The sequence below is a fragment of the Copadichromis virginalis genome, linkage group LG19 (genome assembly GCF_057382275.1).
Source record: "Copadichromis virginalis isolate Kocher_CV1m ecotype Utaka linkage group LG19, C_Virginalis_male_GT1.1, whole genome shotgun sequence".
Classification (NCBI taxonomy): Eukaryota; Metazoa; Chordata; class Actinopteri; order Cichliformes; family Cichlidae; genus Copadichromis; species Copadichromis virginalis.
The window spans coordinates 16,976,366-17,003,766 of record NC_140636.1 but is presented as its reverse complement, the minus strand read 5'-3'; the positions used below and the strand labels follow the sequence as shown (position 1 = coordinate 17,003,766).

General features: G+C 41.4%; 1 protein-coding gene across 3 annotated transcripts in view; it reads right to left on the bottom strand.

Moving 5' to 3' along the window:
• The window catches only part of LOC146685863 (apoptosis-stimulating of p53 protein 1-like), a 56,527-nt gene that overhangs the window by 27,048 nt on the left and 2,078 nt on the right, over window positions 1-27,401 (bottom strand). For 2 of the 3 annotated variants that reach the window (XM_085440688.1, XM_085440690.1), the window contains exons 1-4: window positions 19,019-19,289; window positions 14,122-14,269; window positions 12,136-12,243; window positions 6,477-6,541 (exon numbers count right to left, since the gene is read on the bottom strand). In XM_085440688.1, coding sequence (XP_085296814.1) covers window positions 6,477-6,541; window positions 12,136-12,243; window positions 14,122-14,269; window positions 19,019-19,144 — 447 coding nt within the window. In that variant the 5' untranslated portion in view covers window positions 19,145-19,289. Of the gene's footprint in view, window positions 1-6,476; window positions 6,542-12,135; window positions 12,244-14,121; window positions 14,270-19,018; window positions 19,290-27,401 lie in introns of those variants that run through there. The other variant, XM_085440689.1, reaches the window with a different exon arrangement.

Genomic DNA, 27,401 nt, shown 5'->3' with positions numbered 1-27,401 from the left:
GTTGTATTGTTGTTCTAAATGTTTTATAGCAGGTGAATAGTCCGTTTCAGGTTTGCATCACTCATTTAATAATGCATAACACAAAGATTTCAATAAAGAGCTTCAATATTTTTGTGGATACAGTGTTATAGATGCAACATTAGGATGTTCAAAGATCCATATTTGGACTTTGCTTTTAGATGGAGGTGTTCTGGTGCTTTGTTTGGCTCCAGGATCCACATTTTGGCTGTCAAAACCCTTTTCCACCAACACTTTGCTGTGCCAGTGCAGAGCCAGTTCTGTCTTGGTGTCTTTTCAGAAACAGCCCACATTTACAGAATAACGAGAACAAAATATTTACTAATAGAAGTTTGGATCCACTTATCTGTCCTGATTTTCATTTCATTGAAGTTACCCAACTTTTTGTTTTTGGTGAGAACATGTGGAACCAGTTCTAGACTGGAAAAGAGCAATTTGTGCCGTGGACTCCTGATAGACAGAGGAGCTGCTTTCTCACTCATGGTCCAGGTGGAAAACAGTGATCTGAAGGTGACTGAAGTTTCTGACGTGCTCTTTATGCTGTGCCACGTTTCCTTCTTGAAAAAATGATTAAACATCTACATGCCTGGATGGCAGTAGAGTGTGTGATCTGGGTTTTGATCTCAACCATGTGGGTGCTCACCTGCTTTGCTCAGTTGTCAGTTTTGTTGGCTCTAACTGGTGGAGAAGTCCTAGTTTAGGGCAAACAAAATTGGGCTACTTTGATGACAGCAGGGGGTGGCTTTGAGGCTTGGATAGTAATATTTGGTGTCAGACAACCCTGGCAACCTGAGCAGTGTGTGTTTTTCAGCTGTAAACTACTTTCTCATGGTGCAATTGTGCCTATAATCTGAAGCACATGGAGATATTTGACCTTCTTAGTGTGTGCACACTGCCTTTCTCAACAGTGCTCAAAGTTATGCATACAAACACACACATTGTTCTGATCATAGGTCCCTCCAGTAATAAAACCCATCCCCTGCCCATCTGCTGTGCACCTCCAGTAAAAATATTTTTCTAAATTTACAATAACAGCCTTCAGACATTCCTGAAGCCCCAGGCCGGACCAAAGGGGAAAGCTCTGTTATCAGAAGAGCTTCAGTAACCAACATCCACACAGCAGGGTGGCCTGGTGGCTGCAAACATCCTATAACTGAAAGAGCTCATCTTTGAACTTGTCCATCATGTGACCCGACTGTGTCCTTGGGCAAAGCAGTTAACAGCATTTAATTTAAGAGTATAGGAAGCTTCGGCACAGCAGCACCTGGACTTGCGTCACAGGAGGCAATTCAAGTCTGCAAACGCCCCTGACCCTGGACTTTGAAAGGCTTCATATTAATTTAAATCAACACATCCCCTGATGTGTGTTTGGTCAAGAGCGCTCAGACACACCTGACTGCTTAATATATCCCACAGCAGCGCTCCCACATGCAGCTGGATGGGGTTGAGTTACACAGAGCAGGATCAGCAAACTGAATTCTGTGCCTTAACTCAAAGTGTGTGACGGCCCTCGTGGTTACTCTGAGGTCAGGGGCGAGGTTTGTAAGAGAGTGTGCTGCAAAGGGAAAGGCCTGCAAGACACCAGCATTAAGTAGTAACAGCTACTCATTTATTGAGCAACTAGCACTGTGTCAGTCAGATGAGAAACTATATGCTAACATGTTTTTCCTAAACAGAATAAAGTGAAACAACACAGCGACCATCTCTAATTTAGAGTATGTGTCAGTCCTTCAAAGAGCGGCACAGTTTGAGGACACAGACGGCTCCTTGATGCAGTTAATGTCAGCATGAAAATTTAATTTCGTCTGTAATTTATTATGCATCAGTACTATTGGCTAACAGCAGGACAGTATATGCTAACAAAATGCACCACTCAGAGCCATGCCAAATGTGTCAGAGGGAATCCTCTTGATTTGTTTTTTCCCTGAGATGCGAGCATAAAATTTTAACACATTTCCCAACCAGCCCCATCTGGACTGGTCATTAGACAGCCATGCCCTCCTTTCCCTAATACTGTTAGAAACTAGCTGGGTCCTGACCAGGTTGGTGTATGCTAATAGCTATTATATGCTACCAACAAACAGAGTTAGTACTTCAAAAACTTTCAGTTCACAATTAAATGTCTATCAGTGTTTTTTGACTTGTGGCTCCGTGTTGCAGTAGTTAAGGCTTCAGGCCACCAAAGATTATTGGGGAAAACTGTGAAATTCGGTAACCAGGGAGTGGGTACAGGAGGTTGCTGGCCAGGTAAAATCGATCCATAATCCACATTGATCCATACGATGACCTGTCTGCAAACGCTCGCCATTTACTCTCCGAGCTCCAGAGAAAGGTGTGGCTTTCTGCTACAATCAACACAATTCAAAAGGTACATCACACCTTTCACAGTTTCACAACTGCTTGATGTGTCGTGTTTTTGTGTTTCAAACTGTGGGCAACCAGGTCAATCTGCTAGTGGCCAAAACAACTGCAAAGAGGTTTTCATTGCTGTACTACAAACCTTTTTGCAACCAATTTCACTTAGTGACTGATAGGAAAGTCCAGCGCCAAAATCCAGTTGGGGAATACATATTTATTCCTAATGACTGGTGATTGTCAAGGCGTCACTGGCTGGTCTCTAGACTCCTGTGATTGGGGCCTAATATATATGCCTTACACACAAAAGATTACCAGTTTCAGACCAGAAGGAGACACAAACCCAGCCTCACAAGCCAGTCATCTTCTATTGCAGGTCCCAAATTCAGATAAATGAAAATGCTGCATCAGAATGGCATCCAACATCTAAAATATATAACAATAAATCTGTGCCAAATCAAACATGTGGATCCAGCTGTTGTGGTAAAGTCTTCAGAAATACTTAAAAAAATCTGAGCAGTTTGAGGCATAAATGAAACTCTACATGATTTTCTCTGTAGCTGTGCACACACGTAATGATGGATAGACTGAAAACCTTGTGGCGTAGATGAAAATATCACAACTAAAATCATCATCCAGGAACCACAAATACAGGTAAAAAATGTCACTACAATCTGTAAAATATAACCATCAAATATAAATTATTCTTTACTCGACTACTTTACTAGGCTGCTCTTGGAGCTCGTGTATTTGTCCTTTTTTGTCGGAGAATGACAAAGTCTGGTCTACTTTTTAAAGAAAACAGGGAATACTCACTTATCCTGGATTGTTGCAGTCAAAAACTTAAAGGATGAATCACTATTCATTAGTGAATAACAATTCTAAAAACTACTACACACCGATCTCTTTCACACATCGCTGTCATCTTTACATCATCCTGTGGCAAGAAACAGCATCTGGTGTGCGTTTGTGTGCGTAAGTGAGTGAGCGCTTTTGGATATGATTACACAGCGCCAACAGCTACACCCCAACTCGGAGACACGCTTCCAAATCCCAAAGTAAGGCTGACACACATACACACACGCACACACACACAGACAAAATAACACAGTCAAGCAAGAAGAAGCCACACCCTGTTTTCACAAGATGTAAACCACACTGATTCACTGACACACAGAGAGACACACGGCCAAACGCTCCACCCTGACACATAGACAAACTGCTCGTAAAGTATCCAGCCAATGTGTGTGAGTGCAACCAGAGTCAGAGAATATCTCTCAGAAGTTTAAGGAGGAGAAAACAAGCTTATACACAATTATTCACTCGCTCAAAGTCACCTTCAGATTGGCTTCTGTTTGGTGGAGTTATTCTACTGTTTCATCTAAAGTGAAAAGGTCAAAAAAAGTGGAAATCGCATCAACGTAGCTTCAAACACACACACACACACACACACACACACACACACACACACACACACACACACACACACACACACACACACACACACACACACACACACACATAAAAAGAAATGGACCAAAACTCACCCCCTCTGTCTTGTTGTGCCTCAGATCTTTTTGCTTTAAAGCAAATGTTCAAGGATGAAGACGAAGAAACACGGAGACCTTAAGAGTGTGAAGGAGTGTGTGAGGTGAAAGGAAGACGAGACGAGGGAGGAGGAGCTGTTTGGCTCACTAGCAATCCTCTTAGCCTGGTTATGTCATGGGACCAAGCTAATCCTACCTTCACTGACTGACCCACACACACACACACAGAGGATGACCATCCAGCAGACTGACCACCACCAATACGCACAAAAACAGTCTATGACTGGCTAGCCGAGGCCTAACCCAGATATACAAAGCAAATGTGCAGTTTGTGCTGAAACACAATGGTTTGGATGGTTCAAAATAGCTGTTAGTGACAAATTAAAAGCACCAAACATGAGGTCAGTTGCTCTTTTTACTGCATGACCTCAAGATAACAGGATAAGGCACGCTGGCAAAGCAAAACATGGTTAGCTGAAGGACTGACTCAGGCTGGTGACAAAAGACTAATTACCCTTTTTTTCTCTTTGTGAATTTATAAACAGCAATTACAGTGTGCGTGTATAGTGCATGTGCTGTGTTTGTGTGCTCGCATGGTTGTTCCTGGTAGAACAGTTCAATCATCACTGTCACTAATCCCCCGGCTAATCCGCTGCACTACACACACAGACAAATACATACACGCAAACGTGCACATGCATTGTGCTGTACGTGTGGGAATACTGGCTCACAAAGACACACTCATACAATTACTTCGCTGCGACTACGGGGTTTATTTTGTATTCCTCAAATTAAATGCTATTAAGGAAAGTTTAAAGAGCCAGATGTCTTTTATCCTTCGCTGACTGGGATTATTTCTTGCATTTATTTTGAAAGTCAAACCCAAAAGCTATCAAAATAAATTATAGGAACATTTCTGCAAACAGAGGGTATGACTAACCAAATCCACCTTTAAAGCTCACCAATAAACACTTAGTGTATCTCTATTGGTCCATGCATGAAACACCAATATGTGCGGTACAAACAAGCTTGGTTAACCCTTTTAGATTGCCAGATATCCCTTTAGTTTATGGGTCACATTCAGTCCAATCTGATCTCAAGTGGGCCGGACCTGTAAAACTGCTGCATGATAACCAAAGTGTCTTTTAATGCTTACATCATTTCTTCATCATTTTACAAAAACAGCCCGAGTAGTTAATTTCAGCAGCATGTATTATTACATTTGCAAATCACAGCGAATCTGCAAAAGCAAAAACATGTTGACTTTGAATTTTGAGTTCTAACCATTTCAGATCTAGAATTGACTTTCCAGATATTTCTATGTATGCAAAAGACTGCTGACATGACATCACCAGGAGCAGCAGTGCAGCTTATTAAAAAAACAAACAAATGAGAATAAACTGCATTTTCCATTCTTGCAAAGACATCCAGGTGACCTTTTGACCCCCGGGCTGCATGTTTGTCACCTCTGTGCTAGTATACTTTACCTTTACAGGCCACGATTTCCCTCCTTTTCCAGTCGTTGCTCTTGCCACAGTTTCTAGCAGTAAGCAGAATCCAAATGCAGGACTCGCAGACAAAACAAAGTAAATGAAAACTAACCTTCAATTAAGTCAACAAAAATAACACTCCAAACTCTTGGAGAGAGCACACACAGGGCATTAACACACACAAAAACAACAGGAAACTGAGGCTATATACAAACACACAGACATGCAATCAATGGAAGAGGAAACAGGTGGGAAATGGGGCACAGCTAAAACTAATCACATACAAAAGAAGTAAAACTAAATACAAAACACGAGAGACTAATCATGACGACGAAGAAGATGCGGGAGAAGATTAATAACTCAAAGAACGCAAAATCCAAGCAAAACACAAAACCTTAAACAGAAGCTAAACAAGGAGAAATAACCTGAACCTCACAATGACAAAACCCACAGGCCATGATGGCGCTATGCCAAACTGGCTGCAGGTTAAACCACAGACAGCCCAAAGCTGTGGCCTGAAGAGGCCGTGTGCTATCTGGAATCAAGGAAGTCATAACTGACATGGATGGTCTCAAAGCTGTGGATGTTTGTTTGTGTGCTGCAGCTCTTCACCGAGTCCTCATCTTCAAATTTTATAACAGAGGTGTTTTGATGAAATTTTACAAACCTGAACCTAACGTGGAGCTTCAGAGGAACAGAAACAATCCCAGTTTAATAAATCAGAATATTCTTTTGGTGCATGCACATCAGTATGAATCCTGCAGTTTTAGAAATAAAACCTCTGATATGTCATGCTTAAATAACTGCATGATATATATTTTTTGTAGTTACATATACAAAACATAGACTGTGTGTATAAACATGCTGTAACTGTACAGAATCAAAATCTCAGGAGACAATGAAAGCCTGGATGATGAGGTTGAGCCAATTGGAGATGCAGAACGTGGCCTGTCGTGTTCCTCATGTGTGTGTGTGTGTGCGTGTGCGTGTGTGTGCGTGTGCGTGTGCGTGTGTGTGTGTGTGTGTGTGTATGTGTGTGTGTGTGTGTGTGTGTGTGTGTACCAACCTTGTCATTAGCACTTTCTGCTGTTGCTGCTGTGGTCCAGCTCTGCTCCAAAGGCTGCTGACTTCCTGCATATAAATGAACAATGAAAAGAAAAGTGTGCAGAGATATTGAAACAGCATATTAAAACTGGACCTGGGTGTGCTGAGCCCTGTGACCTGGCAGACATGTGACTGACACACACAGAAACAGAGCCTTGGCCTTAATTAACCACCGAAGCGCGCGTGTTCGCCTTATCGCAAGGATAAACGAACAGGATGTGAAAATCTGCTTTCTTTTCCCGTCCACCGCATACTAATCATTATTATTATTTTAACACTGTATTTTCAAAATAGAGAATATTTACAGCAAATACTGACGACATAATTGGTGTTCACAAAAAGAACAATAACAATATAGTAAAAAAAAGAGAGAAAATCCTTTTTTTGCACCCAAAAAGAAAAAAAGGGATCCACTTATCTGTCCTTATATGTCATAATTAATTATTATGACATATTAATATCTTCAGTTGAATGTAAGCTCTCCTTTAAGGATGTCAGCACTAGGGATGGGTACCGTTATGGCACCGGTTCTGACATAAACGGTAGTAACCAGACCGAAAAGCAGCGCACATTTCGGTGCTTTATTTCGGTGCTTTTTTTTTCCTGAGCTGTGATACACTTTAGATTCTAGCCAATCATTTTACGTTTCCGAGGATAGTAGGCAGGGCCAGGTACGTACGTTCTTTTAGAGCAGAGGTACAGATTAGAAATGTCCAAGGAGGACCGGTCAAAAGTCTGGCTGTACTTCACAGCAAAATATGCAAACTCAGCAGCAACAAGTGCTTTAAGCTGATTGTGATACTGTCAAAGGAGGTAACACCTCAAATCCGATGAAACACCTGGCGACGCATAGCGTTTTTTTTAAAAGCCCAGAAATGCGCCGTATTTGATAGCTTGCTGCGAGACCTCACACCGTGCACATCTACTGCGGGTGGGTTGCCAGTTATCGGAGCCGGAGCAACATCCCCCAAAAACCCGAAGAATAGAGTCCTGGCCCCTAGCTCTGCCAGTGTAGCAGAAACGATGACGGATGATGACGGCAGCAGCAGCCGTTCTTCTCTGCGTGAGTAGCTTAATGTTGTTCGTGTGTAATTTACGTTGAGTAGGCTAACCACGTTATTACATTAATGCATGTAAGGTGAACTAGCAAACATCATCATAGATACATGTGGCTGTCTTCTTGTTTGATGGCAGATGCTCCCTTCACCCTGGCCAAAAAGGCTAAAATGACCAAAGAAAAAGTGGAAAACAGTTAAACATGAGAGGTTTTTGGAAAAGGTTTGTGTTTTTTCCATTGTTTAAGCACTGCTTCCAGCCAAGAGTGATACCATATATGCCCCATAGCTGCAGAAAAGGCTAACATTGTTATCTTTTCACAAAAAAACAGCTGAACATGAGAGGTTTTTGGACAAAGTTGGTGTTCTCCATTCTTTAAGCACCGGTTTGAGCACCGTTTAAGCACCGGCACCGTTTCAAAAGTACCGGTTTGGCACCGGTATCGGATAAAACCTAAACGATACCCATCCCTAGTCAGCACATAGATCACTGGGCAGCCCCAATAAAAATTGCCCAGGATCTTTACAAACTTTACTTTTTACAACTCCACTTATCTTTTAACTACATATTTCCAAAACTTGGAAATATAAGGGCATTCCCAAAAACAGTGAATACACATTCCTAGGGGGTGACCTGTTGGAATGTATTTGATTCACCACAGGACACCATATTTTCCATGTATTATCTTATATTGAATTCCTTTATTTATTACTTAGAAATAAGGAATGGGATCATTTACACTAAACCTCCCAAATATCCTCACCATAGGCTTTCTGTAAATCATCCTGAGAACATTCCCAGCATTGTGATTATATTATTTCTGCAGGATGTTGTAAAAACCCAAAATAAAACCTTTATTTAAAGCAAACTTCACAATAATTTTCTATGGAGCCTGGAAGTGAGCAGGAATCCTGCGACGTCACATAGTGACAAATTTGAAGATATGCATAAAAATCTTTCTGAGGAAGGCCAAAGGTATTTTGAAACTGGGCAAAGGTCATAAGTTTGTTATTTTCATCAAACAGGTCTGCTGTTAGTTTGACACCTTTTCTGCACCAGGATCCAAATACAAGCAGGGAGAAAATCTCTCTTGCTGAGAGGAGGTGTAATGTGGGTAACTAAATCCTTCCTACCAATTTATGTCTGTTTATATCTCGCCATCTTATCATTGTGTTTGGAAGAATTGGATTGTCTTTCGTTTTGAAGCTGGGTTTATTTTCTACATGTAAGCTCTCCTACTAAATCAAAGGCATTACATCCCCATTTCTCAAAAGGAGTTTAAGATAACAGTAAAGCCACTCATGGATGAGCCTGCCATGACATGCCCAATTATAATGTCTAATGTTAGGGAAGGATAAACCTCTGCAGAGAGCTGCACAGTCTTCTCCCTTGCCAAATAAATTTAGAAAAGTCTTTTTCAGTCTCTTTTGCTATCTTAGAAATATATAGTGGTAACAACTGAACAGAATAAAGTAATCTTGGCAGGATATTCATCTTTATAAGAGTTATTCTACCCATCCATGAAGCTGTCAGATTCATCCATCTTGTAAGGTCCTTCCTTCTTTTTTTTTCTTTTTGCACTCTGGTCAAATTGTGCCTCAAGAAGGTGTCAATTCAGAGTCAGTCCAGAAGAAAGGGGAAACAGATGGATGTGAAGTTTTTACTATAAAACCAACTGGCATTGCTCTTGATTTTATCAAAGTTAATTTTATAGCCTGAGATCCAAAAAAGATAAACCCCCTGACGAGTGAGGCTCTTATCGCCCAACTAGCTTAACCAATGTTGACGGCAAAACTTTCCCCAAAATCCTGGTTAAAAGATTCGAGAACTATCTCCCTCTCTTAGTTAAATCAGACCAGACTGGTTTAGTTAAAAACAGAGCACCTCTTACAAACATGAGAAAATTATAATTATCCAGTTTTCTATAGTGAATAAGATACAGGAGCTTATTATGTCCATGGGTGCAGAGAAGGCTTTTGATCGGGTAGAGTTGCCTTATTCATTTGAGGTCTTAGAAGAGTTTGCACTTGGAGAGGGCTTTATCAATTTTGTCAATTTTGGTCATAAGAAACCATAATAGTACAACAGCACTTCAAACAGATTCTGTGCAAACAAGATATTTTTTTGCATGCTGATGATGATCCTCTTCATCTCTACAAATCTATACTCATGTTAATGTTGATCATTCAACATTTTTGGATCTCTTACTAATACCTTAAAATAACTTAATTACATGTAATTATGTAGCTCTGTATTTATCTGTTTTTAATCTATTAATTGCAGGATTCATCTTAGATCTACTAAGATAATAATAATAATGGATTGCATTTATATAGTGCTTTTCGGGGCCCTCAAAGCACTTTACAATCCCACTATTCATTCACTCACATTTGTAGCCACAGCTGCCCTGGGGCAGACTGACAGAAACGAGGCTGCCATATCGCGCCATCGGCCCCTCTGGCCAACACCAGTAGGCGGCAGGTGAAGTGTCTTGCCCAAGGACACAACGACCAAGACTGTCCGAGCTGGGGCTCGAACTGGCAACCTTCCGGTTACAAGACGAACTGCCAACTCTTTGAGCCACGATCGCTCAAAGAGTTGAGCTCAAATGAGACAGGTTCAATCTGGGCTAATCCCAGGCAGCTCCAACTTTCACCTCCAGCCAATAAAGCAGCCACAGCAGCACTCCCCATTCAATAAAGTAGTTAAAATTGTATTTAAGCACCAGCAGAGAGAAAGTTCACATCAAGCAGATCAATAACTAAATATACTGTGTACTCTGCACTTTGGTTTTCACCGTGGGACATCGATCCATCAGTCCATCCATAATCTGACTCTTATCGCGGGAAAGCGGTCTGAGAAGAAATGCTCAGACCTTCCTTTTGATGTAATCACTCCAGAAGTGTCAGGATTTCCTACTCAGCAGACATGCTGAGACACCTCACCTCAGAGGGATCCAGGAGGTATCCTAGTCTGATGATGAGCTATGGCGCCCTTTGAGGTGAGGAGGGTTGCTTCTCTGGGTTGGGAATGAATGACTGCACCAAGTGGTGGAGTTTAATACAGATATCTAAAAATAATTTGGTTTTCTGAATGCTAACCTGAACTAACGAACTGCTTAATGAGATTCTAGTCGTGTTTCTGTGATACTCACAGCCTGTGCATGCATCTTGCAAACGTTAGCCTATATCCTTCTTTCAAACATATTTGTTTGGACCATGGATGTGACCAAGCACACATTGGTTACATCCATCACTCATATACAATCTGTGCTGTGGGCCATATTGCTTCTATTAAGTTACCTCTGTTCCATTCAAATAAGACCAGTTTGCTCTCCATGGACGGACCAATAATTTTTAGGTAATGTGGATTAATTACAGAAGTCTTGATGATGGAAAGTGATATCCTTGCACAGGAAGTGCAAACTCACCACAGGCACCTTCAATAAGGCACTGAGGGCAGATGAAGCTAAATTAGCCTAGGAGCAGGTAATGCATTAGGGTAATGTGATGCTCCAGTCCCTGGAGAGCTATTGGCTCATTTAAGAAGCTGTTTTATTGTATTAGGTGCAGAGCCAAACACAAGCTGGCAGCAGAAGTGTGGGACAGTTTGGCTGCCGCAGGGGGCTGCACCAACAAATCCATCCCTTACAAGCACAGATGATGTTACTCTTTCTGTAGCTACGTGCGCTCACAGCTCAAAACCACATCTGTACTAAAGAAGCAGGCGGACCACAGGGAGAGAGAAGCGCTCCACAGCAGCAGACCAAATGAGCTGCTGTTCTTTTTATGTTACCACAGATCTCCTGGCATATGAACTGCGACTGGATAAAATCTGAGATCCAGACACCATAATGAAAAAATCTCAACAGACACGAGAAAGCTTTAATGGGCTGAGCCAAGATGAAAAAAAACTTGGTGGTGATTAATTCATTTTTCTGAAAAGACTTCACAGCTCGCTAACAGACGATAATAATGAGATTCTAATGAATGATAATTGAGCTTTTTAATGACTGAGGGGCAAGACGGGAACCAGCAGGTGGTGAGGTTGTCCCGTCCCTGTGGGGAGCACCAGACGCAGGCACAAAAACACACCAGCGCTACAGTGACGCCAGTACATGCCTGCTGATGAATGCTTTGGCCGGTAACTCTCAACAAACGTTACACAATCGCTCATTCGTTGATTAAGAAGTTTACGGGGGAAAATCAGGTCATTTCGCCTGCCTGGTTTCACAAAGTTCTTCTTTATGGCTGCCAGCACATCAAAGAGTTGTTTTGGCAGAATATCGCCTGGCGTTTCAGCAGCATTTGTCTGCCCCCTCGCCGTCACACCCCTGCCATTATGTAACTCTAATCATCTTATCTGGCTAATTACTGACCGAGACCCTGAACTCACCTCTAAACCTCATGCACAGCACTTATACCGTGTTTTTCCCACGTTCTCTTCAAATAATACCCCCAAATCCTTTTTTTTTTTTTGGTTTAACACCAACAGCTGGATATAAATGTAGTTTTTACTGAGAGCTTTAATGAATTCAGTGTGTATGTGTATTTGTTTTGCTGTACCTTGTGTCCAGGAAGGGCAGTGTCTGAGGTAGAAGCTGACCTCGGGCCTCCTGGCTCCCCACTGCTGAAGGAGATCCAACAATAACAACTCCTGAGGGAGAACTCGCTCTGAGAACAGACGAAGGGTGAGAAAACATTTGACAAAGATCCCACTAATTACATAACGTCACACTATTGTGTTATAGAGCTAGAAAGAGATAATTCAGAATTCTTTCTTTGTTAAACAGCACATTTACAATTTTATCAGGTCGACATGTATAATTTCACTGACTAGTTTCAAAAAATTACCTGTGCACGTCGTGTACGGCCAAAATTGTCTATAAACGTATCCTCCACACATAGATACTGTAAAATATGTCTTTTTTTACAAACTGTGCAAAAGCTCCTTATAAGAGAATGAATAATCTTTGCTTTGGAATAATGAATAAGAATTCAAAATTGCAGCTGTATTGTTGTTGGCTGTACATCAAGCCACACATGAAAGGTTTGCAACATATATGCAGCATATGCAAGACAGCAACCTATCACCATTGTCTGCACAGTGACAGTGAAACGCACAAAACCCCAAACCTCTTTCTGAGTGGAGCGGGGCTTTAAGGATTTATTTTTACCCCTTTTTGCAAATGTTAGTGTGGAAAAATGAAGCCAGAAAAAAACCCAGAGAATCAATATTTTCACAGTGAAGTAAGCCAGCTGTGCCCTTGAGGCACAGCCTGTTGTCACGCACCAACACTCGGCACACAATTTATGCCGCCATCTATTATGTGCTGCTTTACACAGACACTCACGAAGACATGGTGTAGTATTAGAGCCGTTTATATCCTGTCTGGCCGCTCAGTCACATCACAAAGCCGCACAAACGCACCGCCGTTACTGCGCAGGCTTCACCGCGTCGACAGCTATGACTGAATGAATGTGGGCCACGCTTTAATGGACGCCCTCAGTGTGTGAATGAGATGGGCTGGTCTATTCATATAGTAAACTTGGAGCACACAGCACTCTTGATTTCACAAGCTGAAGCCGCAGCATACTGTAGGTCTGACTCGGTTTATAATTAGCTTCACAGCAAGTGACTCAGATCTGAGTTACGCCGTGTCGATTATCCTGTCTCTTAATGCAAGATTATAATCATGCAAGTGCTCCGATGCTCCAAAGACAGACTGCCAGTAGTAATTATATGAGCTGGACTCTTTATGACGAGTGTATGGATAAAGAGATGCACTGTGAGAATAGTCCAGTCCCGTTCAGCTAATTTTCTAGATGTAATATCCTGTCTTGTCTTGGCTGATTTCTAACTTTGGTCAAGATTTCTTACTGATTATGATTATAAGCCTGGGCGCCTCCAGGGTGAGGTGTTCAAGGGCATGTCCCACTGGGAGGAGGCCCGGGGCAGACCCAGGACATGCTGGAGAGATTATATTTCTTGGGTGGCCTGGGAATGCCTTGATGTTCACTCGGACAAGCTGAAGGTGGCCGGGGAGAGGGAGGTCTGGGCTTCTCTGCTTAGGCTGCTGCCCCTGTGACCCGGCCCCGGATAAGCGGAAGATGGACGGATGGATTATGATTATAAGTTAACAGAAGATATGAATAGCGGGTTGTTTTAGGGATACATTAGGGATATCCCCTCTCTTTGACATCACTGAGGCGAGAGCAGAAAACCTGACTTAAACAGAGCAGAACTGAGCTTACAGCTTACTGGGGTTATTTGTACTTACACTGACCTCCTTATTTGAAAGTTTGGTTTTAATATGAGCATCCACCACCGGACCAGAGATGTGACAGAATTTAAGCACCTAAAAGGGCCACTGACACTGATCAAATGATGCCACTTTTCAGCTCCGTGTGTGAATCTGCAGCTGCTGAATAATGCATTCGGCGTCTCCACTTTAAAGCTTTCATGAAGTTAATGTCTTGCATTTGCAGCATGTGCTGCTTTCCTTAAGTGATACTAATCAATAAGCATTATCAACCAATGAATGGACTCACCATGCCCGTTCCATACTTCAGCTAGGTGACACTCCCCCTCACCGGCCTCTTTGCAGTACTCCACCACATCGATAACTCTGGTCGCTGGAGTGACAGGGACCTCAGTTAGCATCTGCTGGGTGTCATTGAGGTAAACTGTCAGGATCACCTGCAATCAAAGAAAAATCAGGTTAATATCACTTAGATATTATTTTATATGGACTCAAACTCAGTAAGATTGTTTCCTATGACTCACTGGCTGGAATCAGATCACCAATCTCCAAATGCTGATTAAATAACTAATTTATCAGCCATATTTAAACTCTTATTTTGAAGGAGTTATTGTGGCTGGTAGCGATGATTACATTCAAAGCTAAAAATCCCAGTATGAAGTCAAGACCACCTCTGCAGCTGGATTTCATTATGTGCAGACAACAGGTGAGTCAGCTGTGATATTCAAGTGAAAAATAAATTTAATACAAAAGTAATGTATTAAAAAAACAACACATGTTAATGTTGGGCGATATGAAGGTGACCAAGGAGCAGGGGCAGATTTTGTCCAACAAAAGCATGATATAGTCCTTCATCCATGTCATCACAACACTGATCTCAGCTTAATAACCTCACAAAATCAATATTGTGAGGTCTCACTTTGAATCCTGAGTTACTGTTTTTCTTTGTTGTCTTTTTCTTGTTTTATTTTGGCGTTTCTTTTCTTTCATTTTTAATGTGAGTTTAATGCGTGTCTTCCCGTCTTTCAGTGGCAGATTCTCTTTGTACTCCATGTGAAGTTTTTTTTAGTGTTATAATTCTGTTTTCTGGTGTTTGCCTCTGAATACTCTTTGTTGGGTTTGCTTGTCTGATTTTTATGGACGTCCTCTTTACTTTTTGGCCCAGTAAAGACTGAATCTTTAATTTGTTTTCGAATCTTGTCCTACTCTATTAGTTGTGACACATAACTGGTTGTACACAGAGTAACACACACGGCCAATTCTCTCTATGACAATGGCAAACCCAGCCTAATCCATCCATCCATCCATCCATCAATCCTGCTTATCTGGGTCTGCGTCGCTGGGGCAGCAGTCAAAGAAGAGGTATCTCCTCCATCTTTGCCTGTGGGTCTCCACCAATTGGGACCTGCCTGAAACACCTCGCTTAGGAGACATCGGGTCAGATGAATGACCTCAACGGGCTCTTTTTAATGTGGAATAGCAGCTCTACTCTGAGCCCCTCCAGAATGATTGAGCACCTCACCCTATCTCTAAGGGAGAACCCAGACTTTCCCTGGAAAAAGCTCATTTCTGCTGCTTGTATCCATGATCTCATTCTTCTGGTCACGACCTAAAACTTGTGGATAGGTGAGGGCAAGATCATCTTTACTACTGCTGCACCAATCTGCCACTTCCTCCCCAGGTCACCAATCAACAAGACTCCAGATCACTTGAACTCCAACCAGGGTGGGCACTCCACTTTGTTCCAGCTGAGAACCGTGGGCTCACTCTCATTTTAGTGTCCGTTTATTTCTGTTAACATAAATAGAAAAAGCACTTTATGATTTTAAAGGTGATCTGCGGAGTACTGATCCCCTCTCAATAATTTTGTTATCAAATCCTGTATATTCTGCAGCCAAAAGATTAAAATGTCAATCAGAAAAGGACATCCTGTGTTATCGTCAGTGATGTCACTGGTGATGTCACGCCAGATAGTCAGCCGGCAGTCGAAAGATAAATTTAGGGTAATCTGGGATAGGAGTGCATCGACACACCACAGCGCTCACAGATACATATACACTTTTTAATCTCAGTGTTGCTTTTTCTTTTTCTCTCACGCACACACACAAACACACACAGTCTTCCTGTGCAGATACTACAGTATGCACACACTCAAAGTATACTCTGTACACTAATCCTCAGTATTCTATATACCTGTCCCAGATCATGTCAAGTAATCTCTGGCTGCATGCAGATGGACAGAGCAGAGACACGGGCTCTAAAGCTTGGATTAGACACACACACATACACCCACGAGTAAACTCCTAAACCCTGCAAACACACCAGGGGTTTTACTCGTCCACAAATCGTTCAAAGTAGGCTAATCGTGGCCTCAGAAGCGCTGTTATGTTTTTCACATGGTCAGAAACATCATTTGTTACACTCACGGGGTGCCGGCTGCAATAAAAGAACATCAAATCATCCAGTGTGCTTTTCTCCTTTAAGTGATTTAATAAAAAAAGACTACACAAAGCAGACAAAGACGAATGCAGTGCAAACACGCTGTCGGTGAATTTCACTAATAATAAATGCTGTATTTGAAACACTGTCTGCAGCACATTTTCTTGTATTTTGACCTTCGAGTGACTGAGTGTGATCACTTATTTATTTACATGTGGCCCTGTAATGTTTTTAATTGTGAAACTGGAAAGTTCGTGGTGTGAGACAATCTGTTTCTCCTAAAACTTTGGCCTGTGAGGGATCATTTATTTCCCAGCATGGCCTTTGGTTTTAATGTCATTTATTGGTAATTAATCAGGCGTCTCATATTAACAGTTATATCTTTCAGATCTTTTAGTAATCTAAATATTTTAAGCGTGTCTCGAGAAATTGTTTCAATTATTACAAATCTACAGTCTTGATGTACAAAGGAAAGTCAAATGAGGGACCGTGCCGAGTGATACAACACAAACATTATAAAAAATGAGGCAGGCCTTTATTGTGGCTGATCAAAAGTCTCAAATACAAAAGTCCAACCAGAACCAGAATCAAAAGAACACTGAATATGCAGAAAAATCAAACAGGAACAAAGCAGCAAACACAGACAGGAACATAACAGATGCTTTGATAAAAGACAAAGAGAAGATGAATTGATTGATGAGCCTTTCTGGAACTAAAACCTCACTGTTGCTCATCTGAACTCAGACTTTCCTGAGAAGGGATGCAAAGAAGCCAAAATACAAAGACCAAAGACAGAGTGAGGAACTGAGAGGAAAACACTGAGGGAACCAAGTCTACAGCAAAGAATAAAAATCAAAGCCATAATGTAAAAACAGTAAAATACTGTAGGTGAGCTTCCTCCAGCTCATCTATGGTGCTAGCATCCTGCAATACACGATTCACTCAAGCATAATTTAAAGGTTTAAATGAAACTGTATTTTCTGTTAAACAATCAGATCAGGCTGGTCTAAGCAAGTAAGTTGTATGATTTGTATTTTGTATCAAAATTATTTCAAACCATAACAATTAAAGGAGATCTCAAATTCATCCTTTAAATAAATAAATCAGTTTATTTGCTGAAGCAGTTCAATCGCATGAAGGTAAAGCTGAGCTCTCGGATCCCTCACAGGCTGCCATGTTAACCAGCTGCGTTAAACCTAAAGGCTTGGACACGATGTCTGAGAAGAAAACAAACACTGTTTTGCACTTCGCTGATGTCGTCCTGCATTAAACTTTCCAAAAGCTTCTTCTGGGTTATTATGAACACTGCATAAAAACACGAGCTGACGCGTACAATAGAAAGCTTTTTACCTCCAAATTCTGTCCCAGCTCTGTCTAACATACTGTCCTCACATAACTCCTGCATCCCCGTCCAAACTACAGTCTTCTTTTACAGTTTACCTGGAACTGAAAACCTTATTATGGTGTCAAACTGAAGCATGAAAAGAAAAAAAGATTTTGTGAGCCACTTTGTTAAGAAATATCTAAGTTTCATGATATCGTTTCACCTCCCATGTAAGAGGCTTCTTCATTTCTAAAAAATGGCGGAAAGTCCCAGGTACCATATATCATACCTACAGCCATGTTATAATAATAGCGCTGTATTGGATTGTAGATTCACCATTTGGTAGCATGGCTACAAGCACAATTTGGGCACCTGTTGCTGACCATGTCCATCCCTGTATGACCACAGAGCTTCAGCAGGATGATGCACCATCTATCTGTCTGTCTGTCAATCTTGTTAACATGGAGATTAATCTTTGTGGAATTTTTCTGGCACCTTGTTGAATCTATGCCACAGAGAATTAGGAAAGCTTGGAAGAAAAAAAAGGAGCCGGTCCAACTCAGTACAAGCAAGGTGTATCCAATGAAGTTACAGGTAAATGTGTATCAGTGACACAAAGCAAAAGATCACAAACCAGAAATTCCAATTTTCTATTTTGCTGCAGCACATTTATGTCCTAACTTTAACTCTATACTTTGTGCACATGCAGACCTCTAAAGTTAACAGACCTTTAGTGACTTTCCTAATGTCAGCAAGCATTTAAAGCAGAGTCAGCCTGAAACCAAAAGAACTGACAGTCAACCTTTGAATAATAATAAAGTTCACGGGGACCAGAACTTACTAGGAAAACCACAATGTAAAGATCAGGAATAAAAGCTTTAGTAACAGAACTCACCGTTAGAATAATAACATAAACCCAAACTAAAAAAATGTTCATCAAGAATCTGAAACTCAAAAGCACCGTGACAGCATGTTAGGATCAGTAAAATCACTTGTACTAGTGCTCACTGATCATGTGAACATAATGACCTCACAGTAATGACAGTTCCTTCCTGGCTATCAGTGACTGAGACACACAGAGGCAGATTGAGCTGTAGTTCCTGAAATGCCTGTGGGGCTGAATGGAGTGACTCGGGCTATTTTCAGCATTAGAGAAGGAAAAAACAGAAAGTCAGATAGAGGAAGAGTGAGCCAGGGTGACAAACAGCCCGTGTTAGTGTCTGCAGGAAACAATCAATGCTCGTTTTATTAGTCATTTTAAAACAACACGTTAGCCTCTATCAGGGCCCAAAACTCAAGTACAGAAAACTCCGTCCAGACCTTTCCTAGCAAAAACTAAATAAAACTCACACAACTAACTTCATCATGTTAGACTGAGAAGAACATATATGAAAAAGCAAAGTAGAGCTCTTCTCTCACTCACCCACTGTTTGCTTTTCCTGGTTTGGAGCTGCTGCTTCTTCTTCTTCTGTTTCCTGCAATTACTCAGTTTGAAGTTTTCAGACAGAAACACCAGCCGCTCCAAAACCAGCCCCCAAAAACGCCTCATTGGAAAATCACTGAGCAGAAGCACACACACCAGCGTGTGTACACGTGTGTGTGTGTGTGTGTGTGTGCGTGCATGTGTGTGTTTGAGAGCGAGAGTGAGATATATAATTGATGGTGTCAGACAGAGAAGGTAGTGTGTCTGTAGGTGAGAGTCTTTCAAATGTACGTGGAGCAGGGAATACAAATGTGAGAGAGGGTGTCAGTGAGGGAGGAGGGAAGGGAGTCGGCTTTCAGTAAATATAAGGAGAGGGGGTGAGGAAGATGAGCCATAAGAAAGGAAAGGCCAGACTCTGTTCGTGTCTGTTGTTGGGAGTAGACCGTGAGCTGATATTGTTATATGTTCATCATACATCTGGCATGACGGGGGCGGTTCTATTTTTTTGTCGGTGACTGAGTCAAAGGTTTGACTGTAAAACTCGGACGCTTGTCACCATTCAGTTTTAGGTAAAAGTTTAGTTCTTCATGATAAAAGTAAACCAACTTCCAGCTGCTGTGAAAGGCTGCAGTTGGTTTAAATACAACTCGACCTGACGGAAACAAAACAGAGCTTTATTTTAAAGAACATCTGTTAACCACAGTCATATAAAGATGATGTTAAAACAAAAGTAACAAAAAAACAAATCAAGTAGCTAGATGCAGAGGACAGGAAGCACAGGAACATAGATGATGGAGCCAAGAAGGAACACAGACAACAAAGACCATCCCTGATTCTTGTCCCTCTCATCGTGGATGCAGGTGGAGGAGGGGAGCAAAGTACGAGCGGGGAGGACTCGAGACATCGAGACGATGGTATTTGGTACAGCTGCATCACAGATAGTTTTGTTTTAGATGAATTAAAACTACAGCTGAATTTTATAACTCAGGTGTTGCACTATGAATGACATGTTTTCTATTTAGGACAATGTGATCAAACCTTTTGTTTTTTAAATCATGCACACAGAAGCAGAGCAAATCAGAAGATGAGGAAAGGATGAGGTCACTATGTGACTTTGTTCCACGTTATAAATTTCTCATTTATGAGCTTTTAATTTGACTTAATTGCTGTAATTGCAGTAATTCTTATGTCTAATGAGTAAATTATTGCGTATTAGGGAAGCATAAAGTCTATCACTCACTGTACTTTTCAGCTAACTGGTTATAAAAGAACAAAAAGCTCAACTCTGTGAGTTAACCCTCTCTCGTAACACTCTGCTATTAGCCCTTCCAAGCAAATAGCTAATAGCTCTTCCAAGTTTTGTCAATTGTGATTCACGTGTCAAAAAAAACTATCACGTGGCAACAGCCCAGTGCATTTAGGGATGTAGACATGGTCAAGATGACCTGCTGATGGTCAAACAGAGCATCAGAATGGGGAAGAAAGGTGATTTAAGTGACTTTAAGTGTGTCACGTTTAGGGGTGACAGACAGGCTGATCTGAGGATTTCAGAAACTGCTGATCTGCCTGGATTTTCCTGCACAACCCTCTCTAGGGTGAGAATGGTCTGAAAAAGAGAAACTATCAGTGAGCGGCAGTTCTCTGGTTGAAAATGCCTTGTTAATGCCAGAGTCGGGAGAAAAAGACCAGAATACTTCAGGCTGAGAAGAAGAGAACAGTAACTGAAATAACTTAGTATAGCCAAGGTATGCATGAGAGTATATCTGAATGCAGAAGCAGAAGAGCACACAAAGTGCAGTTCCTCTCAGCCAAGAACTGGAAACTGGGGCTACAAATTTTACCATAAAGACTGCCTGGTTGTTTCAGTCTTGATTTCTGCTCCAACAATTGGATAATTTTCAAAATTTGTCATAAATGACTTGAAAGCATGGCTCTATACTGCTTTGTATCAGCTGTTCAGATTGGTGGTGTGGTAATGGCATGATATTTTTGACAGACTTTGGTCCCCTTGGTACCAACTGAGCGTCATTTAGACTCCACTGCTTACCAGAGTACTGTTGCTGGCCATGTTACCGTAATCCCTTTATGGCCACAGTTATCCTGGTGCTAGGTTATCTAGGAAAACACGCCATTTCACAAAGCTCAAATTATCTTGAACACGTGTAAATCATAGATCATGGATGTGTGGCTAATTCATCTGCAGCAGCTGTGTGATCCTATCACCTTGTTGAATCCATGCCATGAAGAATTAAGGCGGCTCTAAGGCAAAAAGGAGGTAAACGTTGGTTATAGCAAGGTGTAACTAATAAAGCGGGCAGTCAGTTTAATGTTTGTTGAACAATTACTGCAAAGTGAAATTTTTAAAAAACCTCAACTTAAGAGAAACACCTAAATATAACAATGAAACCACACCACCACCTAATAAACTACAAATCTGCAGAAATATGAGCGTATCTGTATTATTTGAGCTGTGGTGTGGATTGAAGCTGTCCAGCAGCAGCAGTGGTAAAGCTGGAGGGCAGAGATTAGAGAGGCTGCACTGATATGCTGCAGCATGACTGCACTGACACACACACACACACACACACACAGATAGGACACAGAAGGTACACTGGCAGAAGAGCTTCACCCCTCGCTCTCTGTTCCTGTCACACAAGGTCACATGTTGGGTGCATGTGCTCAAACACACACAGATACCCTCTGTCTCTGCGGCAGCTATTGGCAGAAAATCAGTACACAGTTCAGTAGAAAAGAGACGTTACATTAACATGCACTGTGACTAAATCTACTGTTCCTCCTGTTCTTGCACACGCGTAATCAGAAATCTTCAACACAGATTATTTATCATGTGACTCTGACTGATATTTATGCCCCACAATCCTTTGCAGCTGCTGCCTGAAGACACTTGAGCCAGACAGTGATGAGTGAGAAGGACTTTTCTTGATTAAAGAGTTATATTCAGAGATACTCGAATTCAAGTGAAGAGCATCATTAAGACGTTTCATCAGTCACACGTGTCATTAATAGATAAGTGGAAAGATTAACTTTTAATCACATAGCAGGCAGTGTTTTTCTTATAAATGATAGCAGTCTGCAACTGCCACGTGTATTATCAGGGCCTTCAGACCAACGAACATCTACTATGAGTTTGGATTTAATACACAAAATGTTTGTCCAAGTTCCTAAAGAGGACAGTGATGTACAACCACCTACAACATACAATACAGGCACAGAACAGAGACAACCAGGCTCTCTCACACCCACTTTTCCAACCATTCGTCCATTACAGCTCTACAGGAAGTACGCTGACTGCAGTGTGCATGTTTGCACGTCACACTAAGGCATATGAGAAACCACTGAGGCATGTTTATCAGCTGTCACCAGCTGTCCACTAGAAGGACAAGTGCTTACAATAAGTTCTTAAACAGCTACAATCATTCAGTGAGCTAATACTGTGTAAACTAACTTGTGTCTGTTTGCAAGTACTGCATGACTGAGTGTGTAAATATCAGAATATTTTAGTATGTTTGTTTAAATAATTTTATGAACGTACGTACATCCAGCCACAGGTTCACCTTTATTTCAGCCTCTAGATGATCTAATGTACCAATGTGTTTCTTTAAAACAAACAAGAAAGTTACAAACTTCATTATTTCTTTGTTTAAAATAATGAGGAAAAAGTAAAATTCATCATACTAGGATAATAATAACCCAAAAAAGGGAATTCCATCCTCCGTTACCTTTCAGTTAACCAAAGTCAGGTTGGGGTTGCAGCAATGCTTTTCAGTTCCTCCTCGGGGAATCCCAAGGCTTTCTCAGGACAGATGAGATATATAATCTTTTCAGCAGGTTCTGGGTCTACCCAGGGGTGTCCTCCCAGACGTGTATGCACAGATAGTACGCACCCAGGAGGCATGTACATGCTACCTCAGCTCCTTTCAATATGGAGCAGTGGCTCTAATCCCACCAGATGTTCTTGACCCAGTGTCTAAGGCTGATCTCAGAGGAAACTGCTAAGAGTGGACTGCTAAGAAGAAATCGTCACCTTCCAGCTCAGCTCTCTCTTCACCACAGCAGGCCAGTTAAATGCCTGCATTTCCACACTAATCCATCGCTCCACCTCATGCTCCCCTCCCCATTAATCGTGAATAGGATTCCGAGTTACTTGAAATCCAGCCTCTCTTCCCTATAAAATCTCTAAAGGATCAAACTCACTTTGGGGATATTTAATCAAACTTGGAATCCACCACTTGAGACAATAAAACAGACCTCACACTGCAGCTGATTTAGCTTTGGGGCCATCAGTCTATGACCAAGCGACTGGTGGTGAGGGAGCATGACTTCTTTGCATGCCAACAACCAAGAAATAGCCTGGTCCACAGTCCATGTAATCCTCCTCATCATCTTTTTCAAAGAAGCTGAAAGTTCATATTTCATTTGAATCTAGGCCTCGATGGTTCAGAATGCCTACGACATATAAAGTTTCTACAAAGACGGCCTTGTATTTACAGACTGTGAGTCTGTCTTTCACCGCATTAGTTGTATAACCAAGCATAATGGCCGTGTCAGGAAGTGTGTCATTTTCCTGTGAATTATGTAACCAATGTGACTGGATGATGTTTGGGCTGCTGTTGCATTGCTGTTTTGAATGATGATAGACTGTGTTGGGGATGTGGGACTGTAGTGTTCCTATATCTGCTCTACCAGTCGTTCATGGAGAGAAGTTCTCCGGGGAGTGAAATGGTTTGCAGGTGGTTCCTTTCTTCAAAGTTTTGCACCATTTTCCACTTTTTTTCTGCATGTCCTGCGACTGCTTCTGCTCTTACACTGTTGCCTCCACCTTAGATCTTTCTGGTCTAGGAGCTTAAATTAAATCAGGAAGAAGATCTGAGAGCAGCTGGTTGCAGCAGCCCACACAACTTAAATTAAATTTCTGTGATATTTCAAACGACAGTGCGTTTACTTGTTAATCATGAATCATGAAAGGATAAATCAGCCAACGTGGGTGGGGAGAAAATTTGGAAAGTGTTGCACACTGAATAGAAAATAGCTCGGCCCCTCCAGAGAGGCAGCTTCAAGGAACACCTGCTGTTAAACTGGAGGGATTTAAAGCTTTAACTAGGAGATATGGAGCAGTGCTCACTGAGGGCAGACTGATGACATATTTTAAGCTAACTCAAAAATACAATTAAGCAAACCGTTAAAAATGCTCCAAAAGGTACCCAGAGCACAAAACAGACGTAGAGATCTAGTTCAGTGGCTTCCATTAGCAACGTGAAATCTAACAGACAGCAATTAGCTACAGCTGCCTGTGTCAGGACACCACGCCCTTAAATCCAATATCCAGGTGAATGAAACCATGTAAACAGATGATGTAAAGATGGAAGTAGCTTCCACGTCTGTATTCTCTTTAAAGGCCAACAGGGGGCGACTCTTCTGCTTAAAAAAGTGATTTCTGTTTGGATACATAGTGACTTTGATAACAAAGTCACAATTTGAAAAGCTGAGAACACTGCACACTCAAATCTCTCAACTCTTAGAACCACAACATCAATACACAGTGAAGTGATGGTGTGATGTCTGTCTATCATACAGTTTATGGTGTCCTTCAGCCACCTGTAGACTTTTTAGACAGGTAGGAAACTATCTGCAGAGGCTATAACCTCTGCAGATAAAACACTTTTGTTGTAAAGTTGGAGATTTTAACCACAGACCAGATAAAAGAAGCTCCATGGAGCATCGTGGTGGGTTTCCTTTGTTCTTTTTAGCCAGAAGTTACCTGATATGGACGAATGGCTGGAGTGTTAATTTATCGACTAACGCAAGCATTCATAAACTGTCTGGGTAACTTAGGTAGAGGATTAATACAATGCTAGGATTTCACTCACTAAAACTGAAGCACACAGATAATTCAATTCAAAAATGATTTTAAAGACACTAACACCATAAATATAGTGAGAAAGTCCAGTTTTAGGATTCAAAGTAGTGAAGATGAAAACAAGAAATTGCTAATCGGCTCCAGCTGCCTGTCAATGAATGTGGCCACGCCTCTAAGGCAATTATTTAGGTGAAGGAGTGATATTAAGAAGGTGCCTTTATGGATAGGATTAACCTGTCTGTAAAGGCCAAAACCATTTGTGGTACCACCTGTAAATGTGCTTGATATGGGTTAAATATGTAAATTCGGGTGGGGGACTCACTCTGGAGCCAGCCTCAAGTGGCCACTACAGGAACTGCATGTTTTGGCATTTTAACTCAGACTGTTCTTTAGCTCTGGAGGTTGCTGCTTGGTTTCATTGCATCCAAAAATGTTTCCTCTGGTTATTAAAGGTGTGTTGCGCTTAAATGAATAAAGCTTCTGAATAAAAAAAAAAGCAAGGAGCATAAACAACAAATAACAAAACAAAAAATTAAAAAACAAAAAACAATCCCAGAGTCACACCAGCCTCCCTACTGCCAGATCTTGGCCTCTGTGTATGTGTGTGTGTGTGTGTGTGTGTGGGGGGGGGGGGGGGGGGGGGAGTAGGCCACAGTGACAGCTGAAGGTGATTTGTGTTTCAGCCACCCTACTCTCACTATCCACACCCCCTCACCCACACACCCACAGAACAGTCAGTACCGTCTCTATAGGGACTGTGTGCATTGAGTAAAACATGAGCTACCAGCTCAATGAGAAGCAAAACAATTCTCACACTTGGGGGGCAATACACTGCTGCTGTATTAATAAATCATTTATTTTCATGGACTTTCTTTAGTCTTTCTTTTTCTACAAAGTCTATGCATAACAACTTTTCACAAAATACCACAGTTATTTGACTAAAATAAAGAAATACTCCAAAGCAAAAAGCCACTTGATCCATTTACAAATATTTTCACCAAGCTTAAAATGTTGTTTTTTCCAATCCAGACGTGATGTATTACAGACATTAGCGACGGACAATGCTAAATTTGCTACTGGTAAAAATACACGAATAAAGATAAAATAATATTTAGAGCCTAGAGCATTTCAGGTGTGTCTCTGACACTTAACTTAGATCCAGCAGCACTTAGAGTTAAATTCTAACATAAACGTCCTAAACCAATAGAAATGACTCTGCTCCGTGACGTTTACATGTAACTTCTGTCACCAACATGGCACGCCTACAACATGGCACGCCCCCTCTGTATTTACCATTACATTTTAAGTAAAGACATGTTTTTAAGGGGAAGCTATTGAGCTTTTTCTTATACTCTGTCCTTTCAATTTCATATTATAAGGTAAACAAAAGCGCCAATGGTTACTATGTCAATATATGAGTCTGAATCATGCAAAGCTACTCTAGTAGCAGCATTTGAGCAAAAATATGGCGCTGTAAATGAGTCTTTTAAGGTAAGAGTATAGGTTTTCTGTGCTAAAGCTTTGAATAAAAATTCTGAGGAAGATGCAAAATTTTTCATGAAGTTCAACATAAAATAAAGTAAATGAGAGATTGTACGGCGTTTGTAATATTTCTGTAGCTTCGCTATTCGTGAAAAAAGAAGATACTGACGGCAGTGCTGCCGGCTCTGTACCCAGGAAAATATGTGCCGGCTGCTCAACATTTCAGAAGAAGTTGCCAGATGATATCATGCTCTGTTTTGAATTTGTTGTGTCAGTCTTGTGAGCTGCCCCTGTTTGGAGACACGAGGGCAAAAGAGCTTTAATTGTCAAAACAATACAGTGAACAGTGGCTGGTTTCCAGAACAAGCTAGGAGATGGTGTACTTTGGATCAAAGGTTAGAGAAAGCGCCTGAACCGAGGTGGAGGACTGGAAATTCAGGGTGAGGTCAAAAGTCAAAGTAGCAGGCTTCTATGCCTCTCTTTCTCTGCCTCGCTCTATAGAGTAAACACTTCTGTATATCTTCAGAGTATTGTCTGGAGCTGACAGCAGCCACAAAGAGGTGTAGTGTTTTCTGCCATGTGTCATGTGGGAGAGAGAGAGATAAAGAGAAACGGGAATAGAGGGAGGAAGGACGGAAGGGAAACAGGAATACTAATGTCCACCGATTTCAGGGTTGGTAATTTGAGACTTTTTCTCTAAAAGATGCAGATCAACACAAGCACGAACGCAAACATATATATACATTAACTCTACTGTGTGAATGGAAACATAACATTGGTCGGGACCTTCAGCAAAGTAGATGAAGCAGATGATGCTTTTTATAGACAGTGAATGGAGGTGGCTACTGTCACATCACCCATTAAGTTTGTGAAGTCTCATTTTCAAGCCTCAAGATGGCTGTTTTCGCCATCACTATCTTGGTGTTTTGAAAGCTGATACCAAAAGCAAAGGGTGGATCTCATTGGCTAACGGCTTGTGCCACTGTCGTGATGTTTGAAGTGCAAATATAAATGCAAATGCAA